The 24,353-nt window shown below is 42.2% G+C and overlaps 1 protein-coding gene across 2 annotated transcripts in view; it reads left to right on the top strand.

The window, feature by feature from the left end:
- MAN1C1 (mannosidase alpha class 1C member 1) overlaps positions 1 to 24,353 on the top strand; it is a 69,177-nt gene that overhangs the window by 10,856 nt on the left and 33,968 nt on the right. For both annotated transcript variants that reach the window (XM_080380976.1, XM_080380977.1), the window contains exon 3: positions 12,244 to 12,340. In XM_080380976.1, the coding sequence (XP_080237102.1) occupies positions 12,244 to 12,340 (97 nt within the window). The remainder of the gene's footprint in view (positions 1 to 12,243; positions 12,341 to 24,353) is intronic.

Genomic DNA, 24,353 nt, shown 5'->3' with positions numbered 1-24,353 from the left:
AACAAAAGATAATTATAATGCAATCACATTTTATCCATCCTCAAACCCTCCTGCTGTCTGGGTTAGCCAGCAATAAAATATTTCCAGTAGAAATGGGATGTTTCTGGCTCTTCCATCTGAGCCTCCATTTTTTTCTGGAGTTACCTAGGAAGGACACACATTTATGTTGGCAATTCAGCATTGTGCTAGATGAGCCCAGAAAAATCCTTGGCTTGTTTCTGGTGCTGTTTTGGCTTTCTTGAAAGTCTTCCGCCAGTACTGAGACCATGTTAGGATTCCTCAGTCCTGAAACACCATAGTTGTATTTGGTTGTCTTACCTATCAGACCTGTGTTGTGCATGTTAGTGAGCCCTAACAACAACCAGAACATTGTTGCTGCTGGGTGCAGATCTGCCCGCTCTCATCAGTGGATGAACAGTACAATAATTTCCAAAGATTGTTTTTTTGAAAGGCAGCTCCTTTGCTGCTGTAGGATAAAGCTGAAGACAGCTGTCTTCTCTTCTGCTTCTTTCATTTCTGGATTTCAAAGACTTAATTAAAGTTAGTGTTGAATATTAGGGTGAAAATGGGTAAATGGAACAGAGCTGACATTTGTTCCTTAGGTCTGGAAAGGAAGCACAGCCAGAGCAGTACTGTTGGAGCCACTCCTACATTGACAGGGACATGAAGTCTGTGACCTAGGAGGTGCCTTCTGTCTCTAATTTTGATGAATCTTTATGATTCTTTTCTTTAGTTTATTACCCAGATCCCCTAACTTGCCATTTCTTGCTTTATTCGTTCAGCAGTTCATTAATCATTGTCATGTGATGACTGTCTAGTGCAGTGCTGGAATGATGCCAGGGCCAAGCCCTGGTCCCTCTCATGATGGGAGGTCAGGCTAAATGAAAGCGAGTCCCCGTCATCCTGCCAGCTGAATTCTAACATTGTTCTAACAACCACTCTACCAACTTCATTTTTATTAAAGATACAGTATTTGCCACCTGATTTGTATGATTTATTGTTGACTGTGGGACTCTTGGAAGAGTTTATCAGCCTCTGGCTAATAAATTTGCTACTGTGGTCCAAGAATTTCTTGTAACACTTTTGTAAGGTGACAACTCTGACATGAAGCTCAAGGGAGGCTGTGAGCAAGTTTCTTGTGTCTGTTATTAGCTATTACCTTTGATAAATTATTGGATTAATCTGTCCTGACTTCTTAATGCTTGAGAATTGCTGTGTTCCTCTCTTCAGAAGTTCAAATCACAAGTAACTCTTGAAAGAGAAGAGGAGGGAGAGGACAGCAATGCTCCCATCTGTCCCTCTGAGCAAGGACTACAAAGACAGATGGGGAGCAGGTGAACCAGCAAGAAATCATTAAACTAAACTCATCCTCCCAGATCTCTCCTGTTAAGCCATCCAAGTGTGAGATAAAGCACAAGGTGTGCTGGCAGTTCTCAGCTTCCCTCTTTTCTCCTGTTCCAGCATTTGGACTGAGACAAAGACAGCTTCCAAACAGATGTTTATTCTGTTCCCTAAGTCCGTTCTCACAGTGCAAAACAGGAGCGATGCAGGGTAACACTTGGCCTGTATTTAAATTTTTTTTCTTTCTTTCCTTCCTTCAGTCATCCCATCTGCTTATGACTGCTTTTTGGGCCCTTGAGCCATCCATGTGTCAAAAGCAATTCACAGTTTGCTGGTGCTGGGAAGAAAGAGGCAGATCAGATGTGTGGTCCTGAAATGGAACAAGTTAGACGTGTGTATTGAGTCACTGAGGGAACCTGTGACTGTGCTAAGTTTTTCTTCCAAAGAAAAGGACTCCTTTTGTATTGTACATATTCAGAGCTGTGATTCCTTTTTCCAGGTTTAAGGGCCTAACAGAGCCCTGTTCGATCTGTTTAGGTTGTCATTAGCCAAGGTTGTACCTCAAGCCATGGTATGAAGCGGTCAAGTCTATCCACCTGGCTCTCCAGACTGACTTAGCAGCTCCAAGTCACTCTTGTTCCAGAGGATTTTGCGGTGTCCTGAGAAATCTCTTCTTCCCCGGAGAGGAGCATCTGGCTGATTGTAAGGGTGGTCTTCACTTTTTATGTCTGAAAATGCTTTGGAAGTGTTTCTTGGGTTGAACTAGAGTTCTTCAGCTGTCCAGCTTGGGCTGCTGGATTCAGAACCTTACAGAACCCCAGCCTTCTGGTACATCATAATTTCCATGATGGTGCTTCATGGTGACTGTCAGGATTTCTGCTCTGGGCAAGGGAGGTTTTATTTACTTGTCACAGGATGGTGCTGTGGCAGATTTACAGACAGAGGCTCTGGTCCCTGTTTAGTCGTTCACTTCCATACCCACAGAGTATTCCTGCCACGGTCCCACATCCAAGGCTGAGGAGTACAAAGCCTCATATCTTCTCTGTTTTGTTTCTTTTCATAATTGATCTGTTTGATGTCTGTCCCACAGGCTATCAAACAGGTAGGCCTAATATGTTCTAGAGACTTTTTTTCTTTTCATTACTTTCTTTGAAAAAGAAAAGAAAAACGTCCCCACACTTCTTTTTTTTTTTTTTTGCCTTGCAGTCAACCCATTTTTGGTTAGTTATCACTACAGCTTCTTTTAGAGCATCCCCCTGGGCTCTGGCTCTCCAGAAATGAGAATCCTGTGCAGATGGTATCTTCAGGGAAAGAGAAAATGACTTACCTTGTCATAATGCAGGTCTGGAAAAACAATCTTGCTTAGTGTTTGTGTTTCCATCCCCCTTCCCTTTTACCAGGAGGATACTATGGCGAGGAGCTGATGGATTCTGGCCTGGGTGTTTGATTGTTGTACATCACTCACCTGGAATGTTGGTCACTTTTAAGGAGAATTTGTAGTCTGTGTGTAATTAGGGATTTGTGAAGACTGTGCGGTACATGCTTGAAGGGATGTAGTTGAAATGGAAGAGCCCTCAAGGCAGCCTATAGGTGTGTCACAGTGCCCAAAATCTTAAGAGCTAGGGGAATTTCCTGCATGATTTATGCTGCAGGCACAAAGCTCAGGAGGGGGACTCTGAGGTGACATTTGAAGAAGCACAATTACTAGGCAAGTAATTTTTTTCCGCTTTCTTTCCTCAAAGCATGCTGGGATGAAATAGTAGTCACTAAGAAAAGCCATTACCAGATTGTCCAACCTAGACTTAAAAGGACTTGAAAAATCCAAATAATAGTGTCACACAAAGTGTATTGCTTGCTCTCTGGGTCCGCCTGCCGTCCTTTGTGCAGGCAACCCCTGGCAGTAGCTGTAGAAATAATTGTTGCGTGTTTGACTGACATCTCCTAATATGCAACTTTGTTAGCAAAAGTAATCTTGTGAAGTGAACCATTACGTTAGTATGTAAAGGTAATGATTTGTGACATCGCAGTAGTGTTGGGGAAAATATTTGTTTGATATGCCCCTTTGTGCATGAAAATCTGTATATATGTATTTGGATATATGGTACCTTTTCACTTCTAAAGTGCAGCACATACAATAATATGTGAAACTAGCTAGCATCATGCTAAAATATAGCACAGTGTGATGTATTTCATAGGTATATTTTAATACTTCTAAGTATCTATTATTATAATAATTATCTAATATTCCAATATTTTACAAAAAGAGATGGATTTCCTGTCTTCCATTGTTACTTGAACATATTCTGCCATCTTCTACTTTGAAAGCACTTTTAAGTGCTACAGATATATTCTCACAAGTTACACTTCCTTCTAAGAGATCTGTTTTGGGGGAAATATGAACACATGGAAGTGGTAAACGAGGGCTGAGTTCAAATTCTTCACAGTAATAAAAAAAAAACACCCAGTGTTGTATAGGGACCTTACATTTCTTTTCTGATTTCCTCATACTTACAGATGCTACTGAAAGAGCTACTTCTGCATTCTGTGGTAATAACAAGGGAGATCAGAATTATTACTATGGTTTTAAGCTCATCTTTCTTGAAGTGTCCTCTCTTCAATTTTTAATCTTTCCTGTATCTCACTATTTGCTTTCTGTATGTTTGCTGGCACAACATCTTCACTTTCATCTGTATCACACAAGCTATAGTTAGATTTGCTCTTTGACATTGACCCCAATTTTTTCACAGCATGCCAAATTACCTTTTGAGTATCCATCTATGGAAGAAATCATCCCTCAAATTTAATAGGGTCGGTTCCTCTGGACATCGTAGATTGCCTTTTTGTGCCAGTTCTCTAAACCTCATGACAGCAAGTGCTTGAATAGCAGTTAGATGTAACAAGCTTAGGACAAACAGAATCTTCATCGTTTTTATTGCAGGCCTTGTTGTACAGCATCAGCTTTGGTCATGCTCTGGAATATCGTATGTTTCATCAGTTATAGGGGCTTGGAGGGAACACAAAGTTGACAGCATTAGGGTGGTCAAGAACACAAATACCTTGTTATTTCTATTAGAATTTTCCACAAGCTTTGATTCTCGGAAGCAAAGGAGACGAGACTACAGCTTTGCTCATCTCTCTACTAAATCACCCTGTGCTTTGGTCTAGACTGGCAAATTTGTTCTCAAACCATTGTCGTCCTCTCACAGTCTAGCATCTCATTAAGGAACTAGCTGCAAAATCAGCTGCTCTTGCTGACATGTTTCCTGATTTAGATGCAGCTGGATCCAGCTGGGTCTTAATGCCTGAGATAGTCCTATCGAAGGATTTTTTTTAATTCCCACCCCCCCCCTCCACCACCCCCCCCCCATGGTTAAATCTAGTTGCATTAGGAATTTAATTAGGAGTTAGTTTAATTGTGTTTTGAGCTGTTCTTTCTCCCATTCAGCTTTCCTAGCAGGGGCTGTGAGTCAGGGAGACTCTGGAGTTCTATTTCTGTCCTTGTCACTAACACTAACGACCTTGGACTGCTCTGTGCTGGGGGTTTTTTCTGTTCCCCAAGTGCAAATCAGGCTTCTAGTCCTGCTTTTTTCCTGATTGTGGTAGGGAGAGAGTGCTTACCTCTGCAGATCTGAGCTGAATAGCTCTCCTTTACTCAGCTGGACTGCCTGTCTGGGAACAGCAAGCAGAAGTTTGAACCTTTTTTTTTTTTTTTTTTTTTTTTGTACTGCAACTTGGTGGAAGGTGATTTCTTCTAACTTCATAAAGAATTCCTCCATTACTTCCAGTGATGGATATCAGGTTTTGAGCAATGGTCTGCTGTGTCTTTGGCTATTTTGCGGGAGAGAACGAGCTGTGATAGTAACTGATGTGATAAAAAACCACCCATGCAAGTTTGAAAACAAGACTGCCAGAAATACTGAAGCTAAGGCCCACTCGCCTGTTGCTTGAATTACCGTTATATTTACTTCTAGATAAAGCGCCATGTAGCAAGTAATTCACAGTATCTATCTGTCTTCTAACACTAAACAATCACCTGATGTATTTACAGTCAGCGGGCTGACAAGGTTTGAAATTTTGTGTTAAAATCCATTAGAAAAAGCCGGAGCACATGGGAGGGGTTGTGTACTCAGGCTGGTGCTTTGGAAAAACAAACCTTTATCTTGGGTTTAAGGAAACATTGAGTAGAACCGTGGCAAAGGCAGCTGCCAAAGACCTGAGGCTTTCCTGAACTTTGGGCATCATTCCAAAGGGTGTCTTTGCAGAAATTTGCTTTTGAGGAAGTGGGTTTGTGACAGCAATCAGTTTTGTGTTATCTGGGAGGCTGCTCAACCTCCTGCCCTGGTACGGTCGTGCGTAATCCCAGTGCTCGCTTGCACACGGCACCCTTTGACTGGGAGGTCTGTTACTGTGATGGTGCAGCTGCAGCAGAGAATTTTATACTCTCCTGAGTCAGGGACTTTGCCCAGGTCCACGCACGTTTTGCTGCCATATCATCATCAGTGATGCCAGGTACGTGCAGACAGGCGTTGAGTTTTGACACTGAATCTGCCGCTGCCTTCTCCTGCAAAATGATCCCGGCTCTGCAGGATCAATGGGCGAAAGAATATTGAGCACAAATTCACTGAGTGAATGCAGTGCCACGCTGTTCAATAATACACATTGGTTATTTCTCTTGGTTATGCCTAGTGCTCTTAGAAGGAAAGGATGAGGTCTGTGTTGTGGAGGGGTAAGGTGAGGTACGTGGTGGTGGGACTTGCCCACGGGATGTGTGAGAAGGGTCGGGAATGGAAAGCAGAGGGGAAATACCTCGGTGAGATTGTCTTCCCTTGGGTTTGCCAGGGCTTTCATTTGGTAGTAACGGGCTCAGGTTTTACGTGAAATCGCCCCTTTACCATCAGTTAAAAGAATGATACTTTATTTAAAAGTTATAGAAATGAGGGGACGTTAGATTAACACTTACCACGGTGAGACTCCATAATGGTTAGCCGTTGTTTGAAGGCCTGTTAAATGAAAATCTCTGCAATTCGCTCTAATGTTTTATTCAAAGGCGGAAGCTAACATGGATGCTAGAAAGCAAGCAGGTTAGCTAGTGTGTCTCTAAATTGCTCAAGTTGCTGTTGGGATCTATTGGATTTACTGTAATCTTTAATTATAAAATGTAATTACTTTAGAATGGATTATCAATGTCGGTGTCCGTTTCTGTGGGTTGCTTGGTAACGTCTTTCGTGTACTGAAGCACTGTCTGTTCTGCAAGTTACAGGCTTTTAAACCCATGGAGTGAAAGCCTGTGGATATTGGTGTCTGCCTAAATGGAACCTTTCAATCAACTGGAGTTAACACGCAGGTTTTTTGTTATTATTCTGCCATTACGTTAAAAATTCCTAAGGACAGTGTCCCAAAAATGTAGCCTGAGAAGTTGCTCCTTTTATACTCAAGTTTTTCAAATAAATTCTAGCCTTTTTATAACATTCTGCCATGGTGTTTGTATGGATATTTATGTCTCTATGTGACAATATTAAAACCAGCAACAGATAATAAACATGGTACTATTTCATTACCTTTCCCGCAGTTAATCCTGACTTATACAAGTGTATGCAAGTCTTGATTAGAAAAAAATACCACCCATTATTCCAAATATAAATGGCTTATCCTGTTGTGTTACAGGCAGGCTTTTTCTTCTGTCTTTAAGACTGACAGTTGGTTCCTCTTCTTCTGTGCATCTTGTCATCTGGCAAATGATTTTTTACACAGCTGGGGAAAATATATGACATTATATTGCAGGTTAAAAATCCAAACTAGAACAGGGCTATTTTGGGGTAGCAAGAAGGTCAGAGATGGGAAAGAACAGGTCCTGGTTTTGCAGCTGGTATGACAAGTAATCTTTCTCCAACTGTAGAGAAAGGAAGAGAAACCTGTCTGGTAATTCGTGGTGGGAAAAACCAAGTAAGAAATACAACAGGGAAATAAATCATAAAAATTACACCCACTTATCACCTTTTTTTTTTTTTTTTTTTTTTTAACCCAATTCTGGAGTTTCTTAGATAGATCAATAGTTAAATATCTGAAGGGGAGTTGAAGAAAGGAGGCTGAAAAGCCACAGAAATGGTTATCTTCTGAAGATAATGGCTATGTGTGATGTTCCTTGGAAGTTCTTGAAAGGGGCTGATTGGTTGGTATATTTAGATTTCATCTTTTAAGCATTTACTAATTATCCCAGCCTAGATGGATAAAACTAATCAAATAGCTGTTTGGGAATGCTCTGCATTTTGAAATCTTCCCTGGTAACAAAAGGAGGGCAAATGATAGTGTGGGGGATTTTTTTTTTTTCTTTTTTCTTTTTCTTTTTTTTCTCTCAACTCTCTGCCTTTTGCAAGTACATAAATCCAGGGAATTTCAGTGGTTTAGTTATTACCTATGTTGAAGAACATCAGATTTGTGCATCTCTTCAGAGTGAAAACACTTCCTTGGTCCATTTTTTATCCTGAACCCTGTTTCTGCGTTTCCTGGATCACAGGATTCGTTAAATGCATTTTTTTTTTTCTTAATTCTTCCTGACTGCCTTTCCTCTGGAGTCTGATTTGTCCGTAACCTCAGGTTCCCTGAAAATCAGTAAAGTGGCAGCACTCCAAAAATCAAGACTGTAGTACCTGTGGACAGAAATTGTAAATCCCAGCTGTTTGATGCCTCCGGTGTTACAGCCTGGGTGGCATCCAAAAAGCACCACCAGAGCGAGGAGCAGTGGTGCCCTCCTGTAGTGTGTCACGTAGGATGTGCAGAGGGTGAGTGTTACCAGCTTTCTTGTGGCTTTTATTTACTCAGTCTGGAGTGGTGATTTTTATTGTGTGGTTTGGCGTATTTGATCTTGGAAAACGTACAAATTCTTGTTGAGTTGAAACATGACAAGAGCAAATGGAAATGAGAGAACGGGCAAAGGCGTGGTAGTGGTGCAGGGGCTGTTGTGATGCACAGGTCACGTTGAGCAGATGGAGAAGCTTGGGGCATCAGTGAAAACATTAAATACTTGTAGGATTTCCTGCTGCAGTATTAGAGGGGACACAAGCACTTAGTGTTTGGCCCAGTATTTTAAAGGAGATTATTTATAAAGCTGACTTCTAAATGAAAATCTTTCTGTACATTAAATAAAAAAAAAAAAATGCACTGAAAGCAGTTTTAACCTAGCCTTGTTCTACATCACTTTTTTACAATCTAAATACCACAGCGTTGTGAACCTGCAAAGGCATAGTTGAAGACCCTGAACCAGCAAATAGCTTTGTGCGGGATTTTGCTCTTAGTGCCTGGCTCTGAGTGGCTGCAGGCTGCTGCCCATCTGAAATATATACGGGCTTGAGAGCAAGATCTTTTTTTGGATTTATGGCCTAAATGATGAAACCGATAGTGCGTGTTTTCACAACTCAGTTTAGTTACTTGTAGTTGATTTTAATAAATAATCATCTAGCTGGGTAGCTGAAACTCTTGAAAGTAAGAAGTGACTTACAGATTCTAGAAAAGAAAGAGCAATCTGACAAATTCAATTATAAATTTGGAAGTCTTTCCTATAAATCAGCTGAAAGCCAGGGTGATTAGAATTTCAGGGCCAAATAGATAATTGGCTATTAGATGGCAGATGGCACACTAGTAAGAACAAAATCTAAAATTATGGATCTATTTCCATAATTTTTGTGGTTCTGGTGCCATTTTTCAAATCTAAAGTGGCATAATGTTAATGCTGACGTATTGTGATCTGTCATGACTAGAATGGCATAAAATATTCACTTCTAACCTTGGCGTCTCATCAGAAAGCTGACTTAAAACTCCTCGCTATGCAAATTTCCATTTTGCACCTCTCTGCTCCATCCCCTTCCATTTCAGCCTGGTATTTGGAACCTCTGTCAGAGGAAGTTTCTGAAAGCTCCATTTCAGTCCTCTGTACGGGATATAAATGTGGAGTCCCCACTTTTAGAAACTTGATGAATCTCTTTAGTGGTTTAGAAGTTGAACTGCTAAATTTGGATTGGAAGACAGCTGCAGAAAGCCAGAATGGGCAGAATGGCACAGATGCTTTTGGCTTTTAAACTTTTCCAGTTGCTGCTTTTGGACCCGTCATTAAGGGAGGAAAGCTTGATCTTGGAAAATGAAAGGGTACCTCATTATGCATCTTGCCTCCCAAATATACAGGGTTTAAAAGCAGTGAGCAAAATTTTGTTCATGTAAAGGAAAACTGACAACGCTTTAGTATGACGAGGCAGCGTATCCAATCTCATCCATCCTCTGTCTGCCTGATTATCAGCTCAGGACAGAACAGAGAAGGAGAGTTTTAAGACACTGCAGCCAACACAGCTCAAGAAATCATTTTGTAGTGGAACTTTTTGCAACACCGTGACAAATGCAGCTTAAATGCTTGAATAGGCAAATTAAGAATAGATGTATTTATTCAAATAGCACTTGTGAATCCTGTGTGAAGTGAGTCACTTTGGAGAGTCTGTCAGCAGGCCTCATGCAGTCCCTCCCTGTGTGAGAAGAGAGAAGGAAAGAAGGAGATCTCCCTTGGATAAATGGCAGTTGAAGGGAAACACGGGGTAGTTTTCTTGCCTGTGATGGAGCGTCAGTGAGCTCTGGATCCCAGAGAGCCATCTGCGCCAGTGTGGTGGAGGTGCCTCGGTTTCTCACGTGCTTTGAAGAAGAAACTTCAGACCTTCTGGAATGGAGGGGTTAAAAAGGTTGAGGGAAGGAAATAACTTCAAATTTCATACTCAGCTTAAAATGAGGCGGATTCAGAATTACAGCGTTAGGAGTTTTGTGCAACAAAATAATTTCCACATCCTCTCCATGTCTAGGCTCTCTATGTGCCAGAAGGGTGGGTCCTCCTTCCTCAGCTCTGATTTAGAAGAGAAGTGAACCAAGCAGATCGCTTAGCCGTTTCCTTTTCGGTGCACAAGCCCTGTGGCTCACTGTGGGAAAGCTGGCTTTGTGGAAACAGCATCTTTCATGCAGTAAACTTCAGGATCAAGCTCTGAGACGTAAAAGCATTTTCTCGGTACCGTCAGAGAGAGTGTAGAGTTCCTCAAAGATTTGCCCTGTTACGTTAAAGCAGTATGAGAATTTCCCATTTAGAATAATGCTGCCGCTTACAAAACCCCAGAGACTTAGCAAAAATGAAATGAACACCCTGAGTCATATGACTGAGGCATGTTTGACTGAATTTTGTGAAGGGTTTCTTCTTCTTCCCCCCCACCTCGGTCATTATTTAGTTTTCTCGGAGCAGAGTGCTCCAGTGACTAATGGATCCCACACTGAGTTTTTAAAACCCAAGTTGACTTTATTTGTTTGTCCAACGTTCCTTCTTCTGGTGGTGTTGGAGTCTGAATGTTGTCAATCAGTTCAGTAAATGTTTATTCTCTAGCTTGGTGAAACTTTACTTTGGAAGCTTGATGTTTAAAAAGGGGAGGGGGGGAAATCTGGTGATGTGGCTTTTTGTGTATGTGTGCTAATTAAGGAGGATAGTGCCAGAGGCTTGCAATGTTAGGTTTGTGAAACACACAGCTGGAGGGAAGGACAAAAGTAAGAACTGAAATAACAGTAGGAATTTCAGACCAAAGTAACCTGCATATTCTGATCCCAAAATAGAGCTGTAAATGCTGTTGCAGACACTAGACGGGGGCACTCTGTGGAGGAATGATTTGTTTTAAACTGTCATTTTCTCTGAAATGTCTTGTTTTGAGTGAAGCGTTTTAGAAGACTTCTATCTTTGTTGAGCGGCGGTGGAGAATATTGTTGATTCTCTGAAGCTGCCTTCTTTCCCTTTGTTATCTGACTTTTTTCCAGGGATTGAATCAAAGAATGTACAGGTCACTCCGATGCTGGGGCTGAAACTGCTCAGAGCCAGCCTGTGTGGATTATAAAAGGGAGCTTTATTTAAGGCACTCTTTAGAAGCTGACAAGTCCTAGTCTTTCCTAGCTGAAGAGAGGATACTTGCAGGTTTAATTTTTCCTGCCAGCTGGAGCCAAAGGGGCGGGAGGACAGAAAAAGCTGTGCTGGTGTGTGTGTGTGTGTGTGTGTTTTGGAACTTGCACAAACACACTGCCTTGCAGTCCTCCGGGAAAGGTTAATGTGCTGAGCCCGGGCAGGACAGTTCAAATGTCCCAAAAGGAATTGTTTGAGTTGGAGGGTGTTTCTCAGAAATCACCCAGCCCATCTGCAGGGTTCTTTCAAGAGGGCACGTTTGAGTTTGGATAGCAAGATACCAAAATGCAATGGATTTCCCTTTTCTTTCTATTAATGAACAGAATACATTTATAAAGGAGAAAACTTCTGTGCAGTCCTTAAACAAAGACCAATTTCTTCCTTTGCTCACCGCAGTGTTAAGTGCGTTGTGTACCTCCGTGGTGCTGCGTTGCCAAAGTTGTGCGTGTAACTGCTGCAAGGTGGACACGTAGTAGGTGGTTTTGCAGTTTGATCAAGTTACATTTTCACTATCATAAAGAAATGTGAAAACCTGGAACATAACATCGCTATACTTAGGGACGTATCAACTTTGGCCTTACATTTTTAAGCCCGTTTTCATTACCATTGTGAAATACTGATACTCTGTGAAAAAGGTCAGAAATTCAGAGATGGAGACACCTTTCTAAAATTCGCACTTGGTTCACACAGATCAGGGAAAAAGTGGACTCTTGCTGTGTTGGATACTGTGGTACTTACTTCTGAAATGTCCCAGAAGTTCAAGTTCTGAAATGTCCAAGTTCCACACCAGGAGCATTCAGTGTGAATTAAGATTTTATAATTAACAGGCCATTGGTTGCCAGGTTTAGCAGTGAATGAGAAACTCCCATTTGTTCCCAGACCTGATGTTCAGAAAACTTTCAGTTCTGTTAAGTGCTTTAATTCAATTTTTCTTTTTACAGATGATGAAATTTGCTTGGGATAACTACAAACAATACGCACTCGGGAAAAATGAACTGCGACCACTAACTAAGAACGGCCACATCGGTAATATGTTTGGTGAGTTCTGAATCAATTTTACTGCAATTTCATTGAATTTTTTAAAGATCACATGTCCACATGAGTTCCTTTCTCTGCAATGCAGTGAGGTATCTGTAACAGCTTTGGCCTCTTTGCTCTTTCCACTGTTACGAAGCAAGACTTTCAGCACAGCTCCTAGGGGCTACCTATCCATATCCCATTGCTCGGAATCTCATTCCTACAGCATTTCTCAGTGCCCAGCCTGTATCACCTCTGTACAGATCTAGCACCAAACGTCTCTGGGAACAGTGCTGAAACCAGTGTCTTTACTAAAACATGAAGTCAGTCCAAACCTGACAATGCTGCTATTTGTCTAAGCTTGTAGACATCAGGACCTGACCAAACAGAGCATTTTCTCTCGTTGCTCCACTGTTGAGCAAGATGTGAATTCCATGAAATATTGAGTAAGTGAATCAATATTAAAGGCTCTTTATGCTATGTGCTTACTGGCTTGTATAATTTCACTTTTTAGCAGATCACCTTTTTTTTCCTGTGAGCCACTTACATAATTTCAGTGCTGTTCATTTCCCTACTCATTCTGGTGGGATACTTTTTGGGATATAAATTGTCTTTTTCCTCAGTTGCCCTCAAAGCAGTTCACTGTTCTTCTCACTCTGCCCTAGCTTGGCCTTGCCTGCACAGGTTGTGCCGTGGTGAGAAGGCCAGCAGAATCTGCTTTAGCAGCCCTTTCCCACCCGTCCTTGGGGGAATACTTGCTGTACAGAGGTCTCTTGGCTTCTTTCTACGGGAGTCTCTTTTGCAGAGATTATCTCCCAGAGTCCCTCTCCCAGATTAGGGTAGAATAGAGTTTTATTTAGCGGGCAAATTATCTGTGGCCTTTATTTCCTCAGGGCAAAGGGACTGGACTAATACAGTTTGAAGAAACGCTGCCATTCCTGTTTCTGCAACTCTCTAGGTGCCCCAGTCCCCTACATCAGGTTCATGACATGGGTGTGATCTTTCAGACTATAGATGTGAAGATCTACTGCTTTGTGTGGAGACTGAGTACAGCCTCCTACGCTGGCCTCATTAGCTTTAGGGAGCTATTAGATGTGTGTGAAAATGAAGGCTCAAAGCTGGAAACAGCATCACATGTCTTCTAGGGTGGCCAGAACCTTGAAGAGCAGCAGCCCCATTTGGCCTCTGGACTGCAAGGGCAGGTGGCCCTGATGATGATGGCAGAGGAAGGGCTGGCTTTTAATTTAGCCATAGCACGGGGAGAAACCTTGGTGTTCTGCTTCTGATGCCACCATCAAGTCCTTTTATTGCCTCAGATGTGCCTCTTAAGTTCCTGCAGAAGTACCAGGAGAGTTAACTCACATCTGGTTGTGCAATACTGTGAGTTGCATGGAAGCTGCGTTGACGATTGCTGTGGTATCTGGAGGATAACCCAGCAGTTTTGGAAGTGTGCCTTGAACTAGCACAAGCTGTGTGTGACCAGCCACTGCTTTTGCCCAGTCTCGCTTTGTCGGGAGCAGTGATTTGGGTTGGTTTGTCCTTTGCCTTCCTCTTCAAACAACCCACGAATACGCGGGTTTCTTACTTGAGAATCTGCCTTAACTTCAGCACTAAGTTAAGCACTTTGCAACTTTTCCGTTCTAGCAAGCTTGTCAAAATTCCTCAAGGAGCGTGCCTATGAACAGACAAAAGTACTGAAAGCTTTTAAATGTATTTGTCATGCTAAAACAATTGGCAGTACTTGTGCTTGTTTGTAGCGTGCCTGTGAGCACTCTCAAGGAAAATGCTCTGGAGCCCAAGGATTTGCAGGCAATTGCAGAAAAGAAGCTACATGGTACATTTCAGCCTCTTAATAGGCTTTTCCTCCTTTTAACTGTGGCTGGTAAAGAACAGAAGCATGAGGCAATCCATTGCTGCAGCCATCTATCCCTCTTGCCTTCAGAGACTTCAGCAATTAGGACAGGGCGCTGTTTGCCTTCTTCATTGTTGCCCATTCCCCCTCTGGTCACGTCATGCGTCTTCTTATTCCAAACTACAGATGTAATGGAGGCAAATCGGGTACTCTCCAGGCTGGAGGTGTCAATATTAAGCTGAGATTTTCTGCAGCTGCTTCCATGTAGGAGGGAAGGAACCTCTTTAGGGCTATTCTCAAGTATTTTTGTGTGCATGAGAAACAATCAAGTTCTTCAAGGGTGATACGTTTTCCTGTTGTGGATGTGGTGCTTGCTTGTAGCCTAGCCTTCAGTTTAGCAGCTTCACCCTGGAGGAAGTGGGGAGCTGCTCTTTATCAAATATTCTCTCTAATCAAAGTAGAAATACAAAATAAACACTCACCTTCTGCTCTTACATAGCATTCTGCTTCTCTTAACAGCAATGAGCTAGCATCCCTCCCCAGTGTCTGCCCAGATGGCAGGAAAATGACAAGCGGAAAAGCTCTTGCATCTCCACCCCAGTTAATCTTCTTTCTCCTCTGCCTTGGAAGGTGGCAGCTTGCATCTGGGAGAGTAACTGTACAGTTCCCATACTTCTTCATATAGAGTTCAGACTCACCCACTACCCAAGTAAATGCTAGGCTGCTGCACACCCTGGAAGGCAGCGTTCCCACTCACGTGGGCTTTGATCCGGTGACTTAGTCTTAGGTTCCTAGTTGTGATTGATGCTGCCCAGATCCTCTTCCTAGGGCATCAATTTCATCAAGATTCTCCCATGTTGTGGATGTAGCTTAATGGTACAGAAGTCTTCTGATTTCTGTCATTTATAATCATTGCAACTTGAAAGCCCTTTCGTTAAACCCACTAGTTGTGGTTCTTTGGTAATTATTTATTTATTCATCTGTGATGCCTGTGGTAAGATGTGCCATGCTAAACATCCCATCCCATGCCCTCCAGTCGGGTAAACATGTTTTATACTTGCAGCCATTTCAGATATGTGATGATTTCCCTCGAAATTATGCCATGGAAATGGGCAAAGCATACTGCTAGTGTGGAAGGATGATCTCTGTTAGAACAAAACCTGCACCACAAGGTTCCAATGTGAGTGACTGCACAGCTGTGGAGTTTTCAGAATTATCTACAAAATTTCTCTCTGTGCTTAATCTCACTCAAGAAAGACCTGCAGAGTATCTGGCTACTGTTAGAATCAGGCCCCAAACATGCTTGCTTAGGAGAACTATTCGAGAAAAATTACACAACAGGGCTTGTGGCTAAAGGTGAAGGCTAGAGATCCACAGGTATGTATTCTGTTCCCAGTGCTGATCTAGTTACTTTAACCCTTTTTATGCCAGCATCTCAACATTCCTATTTTTGGTGTTGTGAGCATTAAATTAATGGATGTTTGCAAAGCATGTTGAATTCCTTGGAGTGAGGCTGCTGGAGAGGGCGACCGTATTATGTAGTGCAGCGCTTGAAATGCACCTGTCACTGTGATATCCAGCATTAGATAGCTGAATTATTATTCTGCCCGCTCCCTGGGTCTGTCATAGCCACTTATTTTTCTGACAAAATGTTTTTAAAATCCTGTTAGATTTACAGAGTTTCTCTAGCTATGGGAGAGTGAGCTGGCATCTATTTCTGCTCATGCATCAGCTGAATTGTCAGTTAGATTTTGATTGCACAGTCTTTTAACAATGATAAGGTAAGAAGCCTGATTTTCAGATATCTCTTGAAGTGTGCAGTGCTGGCAGCAGAAGAATCCTTCTTTGACTTATAACCTGAGCCAATTTGCTCTGAAATCAGTGACAGCAAGTAAATATGGAACCTTGCTGTGGTGTTAGACAGTCTTTTTTCACCACCTAACTTCACATTAGTATATTAATTTTAGTATAAAAATAGAAGTCCTTTAACTAGGTTCTCCCCCTTTTTTCCTCTCTCCCCACTTGAAATCACACCTAAAATTATGAATTGCCTTGTCACAGCCATTGCTTCTCTCAGCATATGCTGAATTTGTGCATCGTTGTGAAGCTCAGTAGCTTCACCTGATGTGAATCCATGTGACAACTGTCACATCTAGGACACAGCCAGGTCACCAGAGCTGGATGGCAAAGATCTGACAGCAGCTGGATCTAAAAGATGTAAGGCATTTAGGCTTCGTCCTCGTGTAGGACCCTCCACGTTGTTCCACATTTGATTGCTTGGTGACAGAGTACACAGGGCTATCTGCACAGGCTGGGTGTCAGTTCTTGGAAAAAATCAGTGGCTGCTTAGGCTGTGTTTGTGTACTCAGCTCAGACTTTGGCCTGAACTGTCCTAACAGTTTGTTTTGAAGGCAGGTCATTGGTCTCGGTTGCCTGGAAATAGTACTGCTTTGGCTCTCCGGGATAAAAAAAGGGTTTGAAGTGGCTGGGGAAGAAGAGTAGTGGCCACATGAATATATACAGAGAGGCCTCTAGAACGTACCAAGTTGATTGTCCTGAGATTCAGAAACCTTCAGGTTTTTTTCTCCCTGGCAGGTGCAGTGCAATCCTAGTGGACTTTCTCACTGCACTGTGACACTATCACCTGCCCAGTCTCTGATCTGGATGGAGATCCAAGTAACATTGCCCAGGTTACCAGATAATAACAATTAAAGCAACTGGCTGCCCAGCAAAGTTAGTAAATCGTTTGCTCTAAGCATTGCAACAAAGCGGACCTACTCCACTAGAAAACAATTCATTTAAAAAGCAAGGAAAGAAGCGCAGAGAAACTTTATCTACTATGAATACCAGAAGCTTATTCCATCAATCTCTCCACTGGGCTTACACCACCCAGCTGCTTTCACAGGAACTTCTAACAGCAGCTAGAGTGCTCTTTGACCGCCACCTCAGGTGCTGGGCCTCACTGGACACAAAAGGCTCCACACCCTGCAGCTAGTCCCTTCAGCCATCCAGTCTTGCTTGTTGAGCCAAACATTTTCCAAATACCTGCTTCCTTCATCAGTGATTTAGCTAGGGAAACCATGAAGCAAGCAGGAAATGTGCCCACCTCAATTAGAAGCAACAGGAGTTGATGTATGAACATTTAACGTGGGAAAGGTAATTGGATGAAAATACTAATTTAGCAACATTCTAACTACCAGAAGAGAAATGGTAACCTCCAATTGTGCAATCACTTGGTGCAGCTTTTCTGTTCTATGAATCTGTTTCCCTGTGATCACAAAATTACAAAACCTTGGAGTGTCTTTTTATGTGATTAAAATATTAATAATAATAATAATAATAATTGCTCTCTGAATTTGTATGCGGAATTATTCCTGCTGCCTATTGCAGATGACATTAGACTGTTGGCTCCATGGGCTCTTTGAAGAGAAAAATATATTGTAATGAAGATGTTGCTCCCTGGCATCATCATCTTTTTTTTTTTTAATGTATAATGTTACCCAGTTGAATATTGTTTTCAGGAAGGACATTTTGAGTTGACATTGGCTTTTGCTGTCACTGAAATCTGTGGCAATAAACTTCTTTCCTGTCAGCAGGAAGCAGTGAATCAGGATATCCCCCAAATATCAAACTCATTGGAGACCGGTTGCATGATTCATGTTAAAGCTGACATTTATCCCTGTTATGGGGTTTTCTTCCCCTGCTCTCCATGTGCCAAAGATCATGCCTTCCAGACACCAAGGATTGTCATTTATACTGCAGGAGATCTGTTCTCACTCTGCTCTCACCTTGGGTCATGCTGAGAACGGTGGCTTCTAAATGATTCTCTGATTGTATGATTCTGTGATTCCTTTAAATGTGCCGTTTCAAGCATTAGCTCAATCATCAGGGCTCCACTGAACCCTAAACCTCACACAGAGAGATTTAAGCTTATTACAGTGGCTCAGCTGACAGGTAGTAACTTGTCAGCTTGAAATACTCATTTAAAAAGTTTAAACAGAAAAAAAATTATTAATGTCTCACATAGTGGCCTGGGGCCTTCTTCAGACACCTTTGCTTGTCAAAGCTTTTATTCTGAGGCTGAACTAGACCTGATATAGCTCCATTGTGGCAGCAGTTCTTGAAAAAAAAAATATTTGAACCAAATGGTTTCATCTCCCTTCAGCTGAGATTTACATCTTGGAAAACAAAAAACAAACTTGGAAAATTCAGTGGGGAACAGCCTTGGCCTAAGATGTGAAGCATTTATGCACGTTGCAGTGTCTCTCTGCGTTCAGCCCTTTGGATCGAAGGACAGCTGCAAAGATTGGACAGCAAGGGTTTGGTCTGGGCCTGTCTTTAGCAGGAAACCGGGCAAACTTCACATTATCTCAGTGTAAAAGCCATTAATCATCCCAGGCTTCCTCATGAGTTTCATGAACTTTCCATTGACCCTGAACAGAGTTTTGAGTTTAATGAGGCCTAAAAGTACGAGAGTGTCTTGGGATTTGTCAGAACTGCTTTGCACAGCAAAATGGAGGAGAAGGAAACAACAAAAAATATTAGAAAAACAGCCATTAAAGTAGCAAATCAAAGCAGAAAAAGGAAGAAAATTGTGTTGAGATGTTGTGACTAGAGAGTGGTTTTTGGGACCTCTTTTCAGGATGCTGAGGAGCAGAACGTACAGCGGTGTGGAGGAAGCAAGCCACGCACGAGCAGCCCTGTTACCATGTAGACAGGGGAGCAGTCCAGGCTGTAACTGGTTTTTTTCCCCTTTTTTCAGACTCTGGGGGCTGCATTTCAAAATACAATGAGCTTTAAGTTTTTTCTCCTGGCCCCCACCCCACTCCCCCAAATCACCCCGTTATGGATGTTGTTTGTGCCTCATTCTGGACACTAATTATGCGGAAATAATTGTCTAATCTTCAGAGATATTGAGCGTGTGATTAAAAGGCAGCCAACTGAGAGTGGGTGTAGTTGGACTGCTCACTGATTCTTCTCTGGATTCTGAAGGCGGTGGTGGCAACTCCACAGCGAAAGCTGAGTTGGAGGTTTGGCACTTCCAACTGGCTTGAACTAACATCCAGCATCCTCTCCAAGGATCTTAATGGCCCCCCTCTGTGCCGACTTGATAATAACACAGAATATACAGAGCTGAATACCCGACTGCACAGGTACCTCTGCTTTGGTCAGAATATATCTTTCAGATATATATATTTATTTCTAGCCACCACATGCAGTCAGATGCTTTACGTAGTTTCAGCTGCAGGCACAAACCCACTTGCAGACATACGCTACCAGAAACTACGTTAAAAAGCAGAGCAAGTTAAGAATATTTTTAAAATGTGCTGTTAGCTATGCCTTTTGATGTTGGAAATATCTTGAGACTTCTGGTTTCTTACCTTTACCCCTCTGTATTTAGCTTTTCCTTGTTTATTCAGAGGAGATGGGTAGCTATAAACTGTGTAGCAAAAACCTGATCTTCTTGGGTTTTAATTCACTCCTTTTCCGCTCTTGAAACTTCTGAAGAGATTAGGCAGGTTCAGAACTGGCTTTGCTGTGCTAGATTTCACATTTATAACTTAACTGCTTTATCGTGTCTCTTTTTGTGCTACTGCTTAAGTTTCTTGCCACCTTCATTATGTATCTCATTGGATATTCATCTGGATTAGTGTTAGACTTTGACATTTTTCTATTCACCTTTAGGAGATCGCATTTCAAATGGCTCCTGCTACAGAATTTCCTTTTCTATAATTTTGCCAGGCACTTGTTTCCAGTATTTTCTCTTTATTTCTGCTGCCTTTTGGGATGAGAGAAGTCTCTCATCTCACTTAATCAGTAGGAGTAACGTCATCCCATAGGATGTCAACTTACAGATTTGTCACTGGTTTCAAGGTTGGATCTATGTGTTCAGAATATTGTGGTGGGCATTTGTCATTTGAAGACCTTTAAACTTTTTAAAAATACTCTCTTTTAGCCTCTCAAGATTGTTCTTGTCTCTAGAGAGGGTTTTTTGGAAGTTCAAGAAAATCCCTTAGCCTTTGCTTGAGGCATCATTGTGAAAAATAGGGAGGATTTTTTTTGGACTTACTAAAATTGTTCATCCTTCTTTTGATATTTTATCCTCAAAAAATCTACTGCACCCTAACATACTTCATATGCAGCTCCCAAAAGAAAAAAGGAGAAAAACCTCAGTGCAGGAAAATGAAGATGTTTCGAGAGAAAGTTCTAAAGGCAGAGGTTGTTTCCCTACGAATTTCAATATACCCATAATATCCTTGCTCTGATACAAACATGCAATTAAGAACACCTAAGTTACGCCTATTTCCCGCCACAGTGCTTTTATCTGAATACGTGATTACATAGGGTTATCATTTCTTCACAGAGCTGGAGGATGGGAAGGCACAAATTATGTGAGTACTAAAGTGTAGGGTGGTCCAAGAGCACAGCATTCCCAGTGGTGGTCCTCACAGCAGCCTTGATTGTCTTTCATCTTAATTTCCAAAGTCAAATCTGTGTTGTGTTCTGCAAGCAAGAGCAGATAATTCAGGAACAAAGAAACTGAGGATCGAGTTTTGCCTGTACGTGAGAGCAGAGCGTTTTCATTGACTTCACCAAGGCCTTCTTCAGGCATCTGGAAGTGGAAGTCGCCTTCAGGCATTAAAATTAACACCTTTCGACTAGGCTAGAACATTCCTTCTCTCTTGGCAGGCTGCATCCTGGTTGCTGTGGGAACAAGCATTTTTAATTTCCTGACTTCTGTGTACATCCAAAATTGTAACTGTGATGTACTCTGTCACTAAGGTAGCTTTGGGGGTTTGCAGGGAACGGAGCCATCAGAAAGTATCTTTTTGTAGCACTTCCTTCCCTCAGAATCACTTTGGTGCATCTCCAAGGGGTATCTTCATGAGGCTTTTTGGAGACCTGCAGTTCTCATTCATCTTTCTGAGTAATCACAGAATATAAAAGGAACAGCGAGAGGTAGTTCAGTCCTTCCTTTCTTAAGCCATCCCTAAACTACCCCACGGCGGAAAGTTCATCGCAGGCATTCTGCTTCAGTGCTTTACAGTTTTAAAGCTTGTGCTGGGATCTGACCTTGCTCTCCTGTGGAACGTTAAGCTGTGACTTCTTGGCCTCTCCCCGTGGATAGGAAGGATGGTTTACCATCTTACTCTCTGCAGCATCACTCTGTGTCTTTGCAAAGTGTTGCCAAGTTCCCTTCAGTCTTCTCCCCTCAAGGCTGAGCGGCCCCAGACCTTTCCAGCTTTAATTGTAGGTCCCATTCTGTGGCCTTCTCAGTGCCACTGCTCCCCTCTGAAGTCTTCAGATGAGCCAAATGTTTCTTGAAGTGGGCTCTGTGTCCTGGGAGGCTTTGCCAGTGCAGAGTGGAGTGCAAGAGCCCTTCCATGCCTTGCACATGGCATGTGCTGTTTACCCATGCTGGAGTCAGGTTGGCTCCTTTTTGCAACATTACAACATTGTTAATTGGAGCTGAATTTGTGATCTGCTGTAGCCTCGGTATCGTTTTCTTCAGAGTGCTATCTAACCATTTATTCCTTATGCTTTGTGGTTCGTTGTTCTTCCCTCAGGGTGAAATACGTTGTGTATCCTTATTGAATTGCATCCTGGTTATTTCAGACTCTTTTCCTGATTCGCTGAGATTATTTTGATATCTAATCCTGTCAAGCAACATACTGGAGAGCATTTGGAGGCTTTCAGCTGGGGTCTTGTTGGTGTGACTTGAACAATATGGGAGAGAAAAGGAAGAATATGGGCAGATGGTTCCAAGTGATGGAGTTATCATGACTTAATGTGTTCCTCCTCATCAGCTGGGACATGGTGATGGACCATTTGTATTCTCCTGACCCACTGCATCCAAAATACATAAAATGTATTTAGATTTTTTTCATTGTTGATTATTAGGTATCTTAGTTCAGCTGGTGACCAGTAACTTCAGTGCTTGGCAGTATCTGGATTGAGAGCAGGTGTCCAGGCCCAGCACCTCCCATTCTGTTGCATACTGAACAGAAAAATTAATACTATTAGCTTTATTTTGAGGCAAAGAGCAGTTTCATTCCTGTATCTCTGAATTCTTCTCTCACACCTGGGCTTGTGTTATGGACCAGATGATTTCTGTGAACACGCTGTGGGAGGTGATGTTTGCTTGTCTGGACTGTAGATAAAACCACATCAGGGATATGAGCAGTTTTATAACTCAAACTGGAATGCACTGTCTGTTCTGCAAAGCCCATCCAGAGCATATCTTATCTGCTGAGGGAAAAATGCCATCTAGAGTTACAAGCTGCATGTGCTGTCATAATACATCTGCCACAGCCGCTTTTTGGGAAGTGTGTTTGGAAGATAGAAGGGCATCTTCCTCATGATTATTACAATGAAGCATCTCTCCTTTGAATTCTGAGATGAATTAGCAGTCTCTGCTCATTAACTGCTTCCTATGTCTCTCAAAGTCCATGGATAACAGTTGCAGGCAGGACGTGTATGTTTGTTTTAATAGACCTGCTGGGACCCCTCACATTAAATGATGCAAGTCCTCAAGGAGGTATTTGGAGGAGCAATAAATAGTATATAATCAGTTTACCTTTAAGCAGTCTAAAATTAATTTCAAACATCCAGAAGAGGAGAAACCAGCAGTATTTTGCCCCACTAGCATTGCTGCTGTTGACATCTGCTTAACCTTTTTGACCTGTTCCTCCCAGAATTACTCCTTGCTTGTCAAATTACCTACCTTTGCCAGAAGTAATTACCTCTGCTTCACTGACATCTGAGCCTTGTTGCCCAAACAAAGGAGAAAACCTCTTTCCCGAAGGAGCATTTGAATGATTATTGCTTTCAATTTTCTGCTGAGCTCTCCATAGCTGACATAGTCTGCCTGAAATAGAATCTGTGTGTCATGGGAAACGGATTGGATACACGTAGAGAGTGGATTTGCAGTATCTCTCCTGTATCAAGGATTGTGTTCCTGAGGCTCAGTCAAACCACTTCCTCCTCTGTGACACTTTCAAATAGAAACAGTTTGAATCAAGCTCCAGGAGGTCTGGAGTCATGCAGTGGCGGGACGGTGCCTGTTGTTGGAGGATCACTAAATAATGAAAGATGGTTGGAGAAACTGGGGAAAAAAGGATTAAATTGGGGAGCAGCTGCCAAGTATTAAATACTTAAGAATCTGTTGGCAATAGGTGCTTATCATATATCTTCTCTCCCCTTCCACTGAAGGAAGTAACTATCTGAAGGGCTGTTACTGTGACAAGCAATTCATTTTTATGCTGAAGACCTTTCTTTTCTTTTTTTTTTTTTTCCAGTGCATAATAAGAATATTGCTAAACCTGTTCCCACCAGCCTGATTTCCTCCAGACAGTCTACTTTGCCACTTTCCTAAATGAGCATGAGCTCTCTTTTTTTCTTTCTCACCCATCACTTGTTCAGGGGAGAGCTGCCACTGCTAGTTCAGTTTGAATGATAGTCTTAATTCTTCAGGGGAAATTGATATTTGAAAAACATGAGTGGTTTGTAATCCAAAAAAGCTATTTCTTCCCCAGCTGGAACACGTTCTGTATTAAATTTGATCATAGCAACCTAAAAGCCAACACTTCAAGATGCTCTTCTGTGATGCCAGATTTACCTAGAAACTGTGCAGCACATATGCTGACACCCATTGCGTAGTGCAGGTGGAACTGTGATTCATTATCGCTTCCCGTGAACTTGGAAGATCACTCCTGTTGACAAGGAAAAACAGACTGAGCTATCTTGTGGACCAGATGTTTGGGCAATCTCCCTAATGCCAGTCTTCAAAATTCTTTGCCTTTAGGTAGGAGGTGGTTCATCCTTGTTTGGCAGATGGCTCTTTCAAGCTGGGGTTACCTTTTAGTCTCCTTGCGTGATCTGATGTACCCCATAGGCTCTGCTTCTTCCCAGCCACGTGCTCCAGCATTAGTTGCTCTCCTGTTTCTAAGCATCTTTTCAGGGAATGATCAGCGCTTTGAGTTCTCCTTAGCTGGGGCAAGTGTGACATTACCTACTACCCTCCAGTGTATAGGACTAGGTTTTGAGTTGATTTAGGTATAAAGCTTATAGAGCGGCAGTAACTTCAGCATTGTCTTGAGTGATGCCCTGTGTCTAGTAAAATGCATGGGTTTCTGATGGATCCACTAAGTGTTTCTTCCAGTACTGCAAGAAAATTAGCAT

Source organism: Falco punctatus (assembly GCF_963210335.1).
Source record: "Falco punctatus genome assembly, chromosome: 3".
In the NCBI taxonomy this organism is placed as follows: Eukaryota; Metazoa; Chordata; class Aves; order Falconiformes; family Falconidae; genus Falco; species Falco punctatus.
Note: the sequence above shows the minus strand (reverse complement) of the source record. Positions and strands in the feature narration are given on the sequence as shown.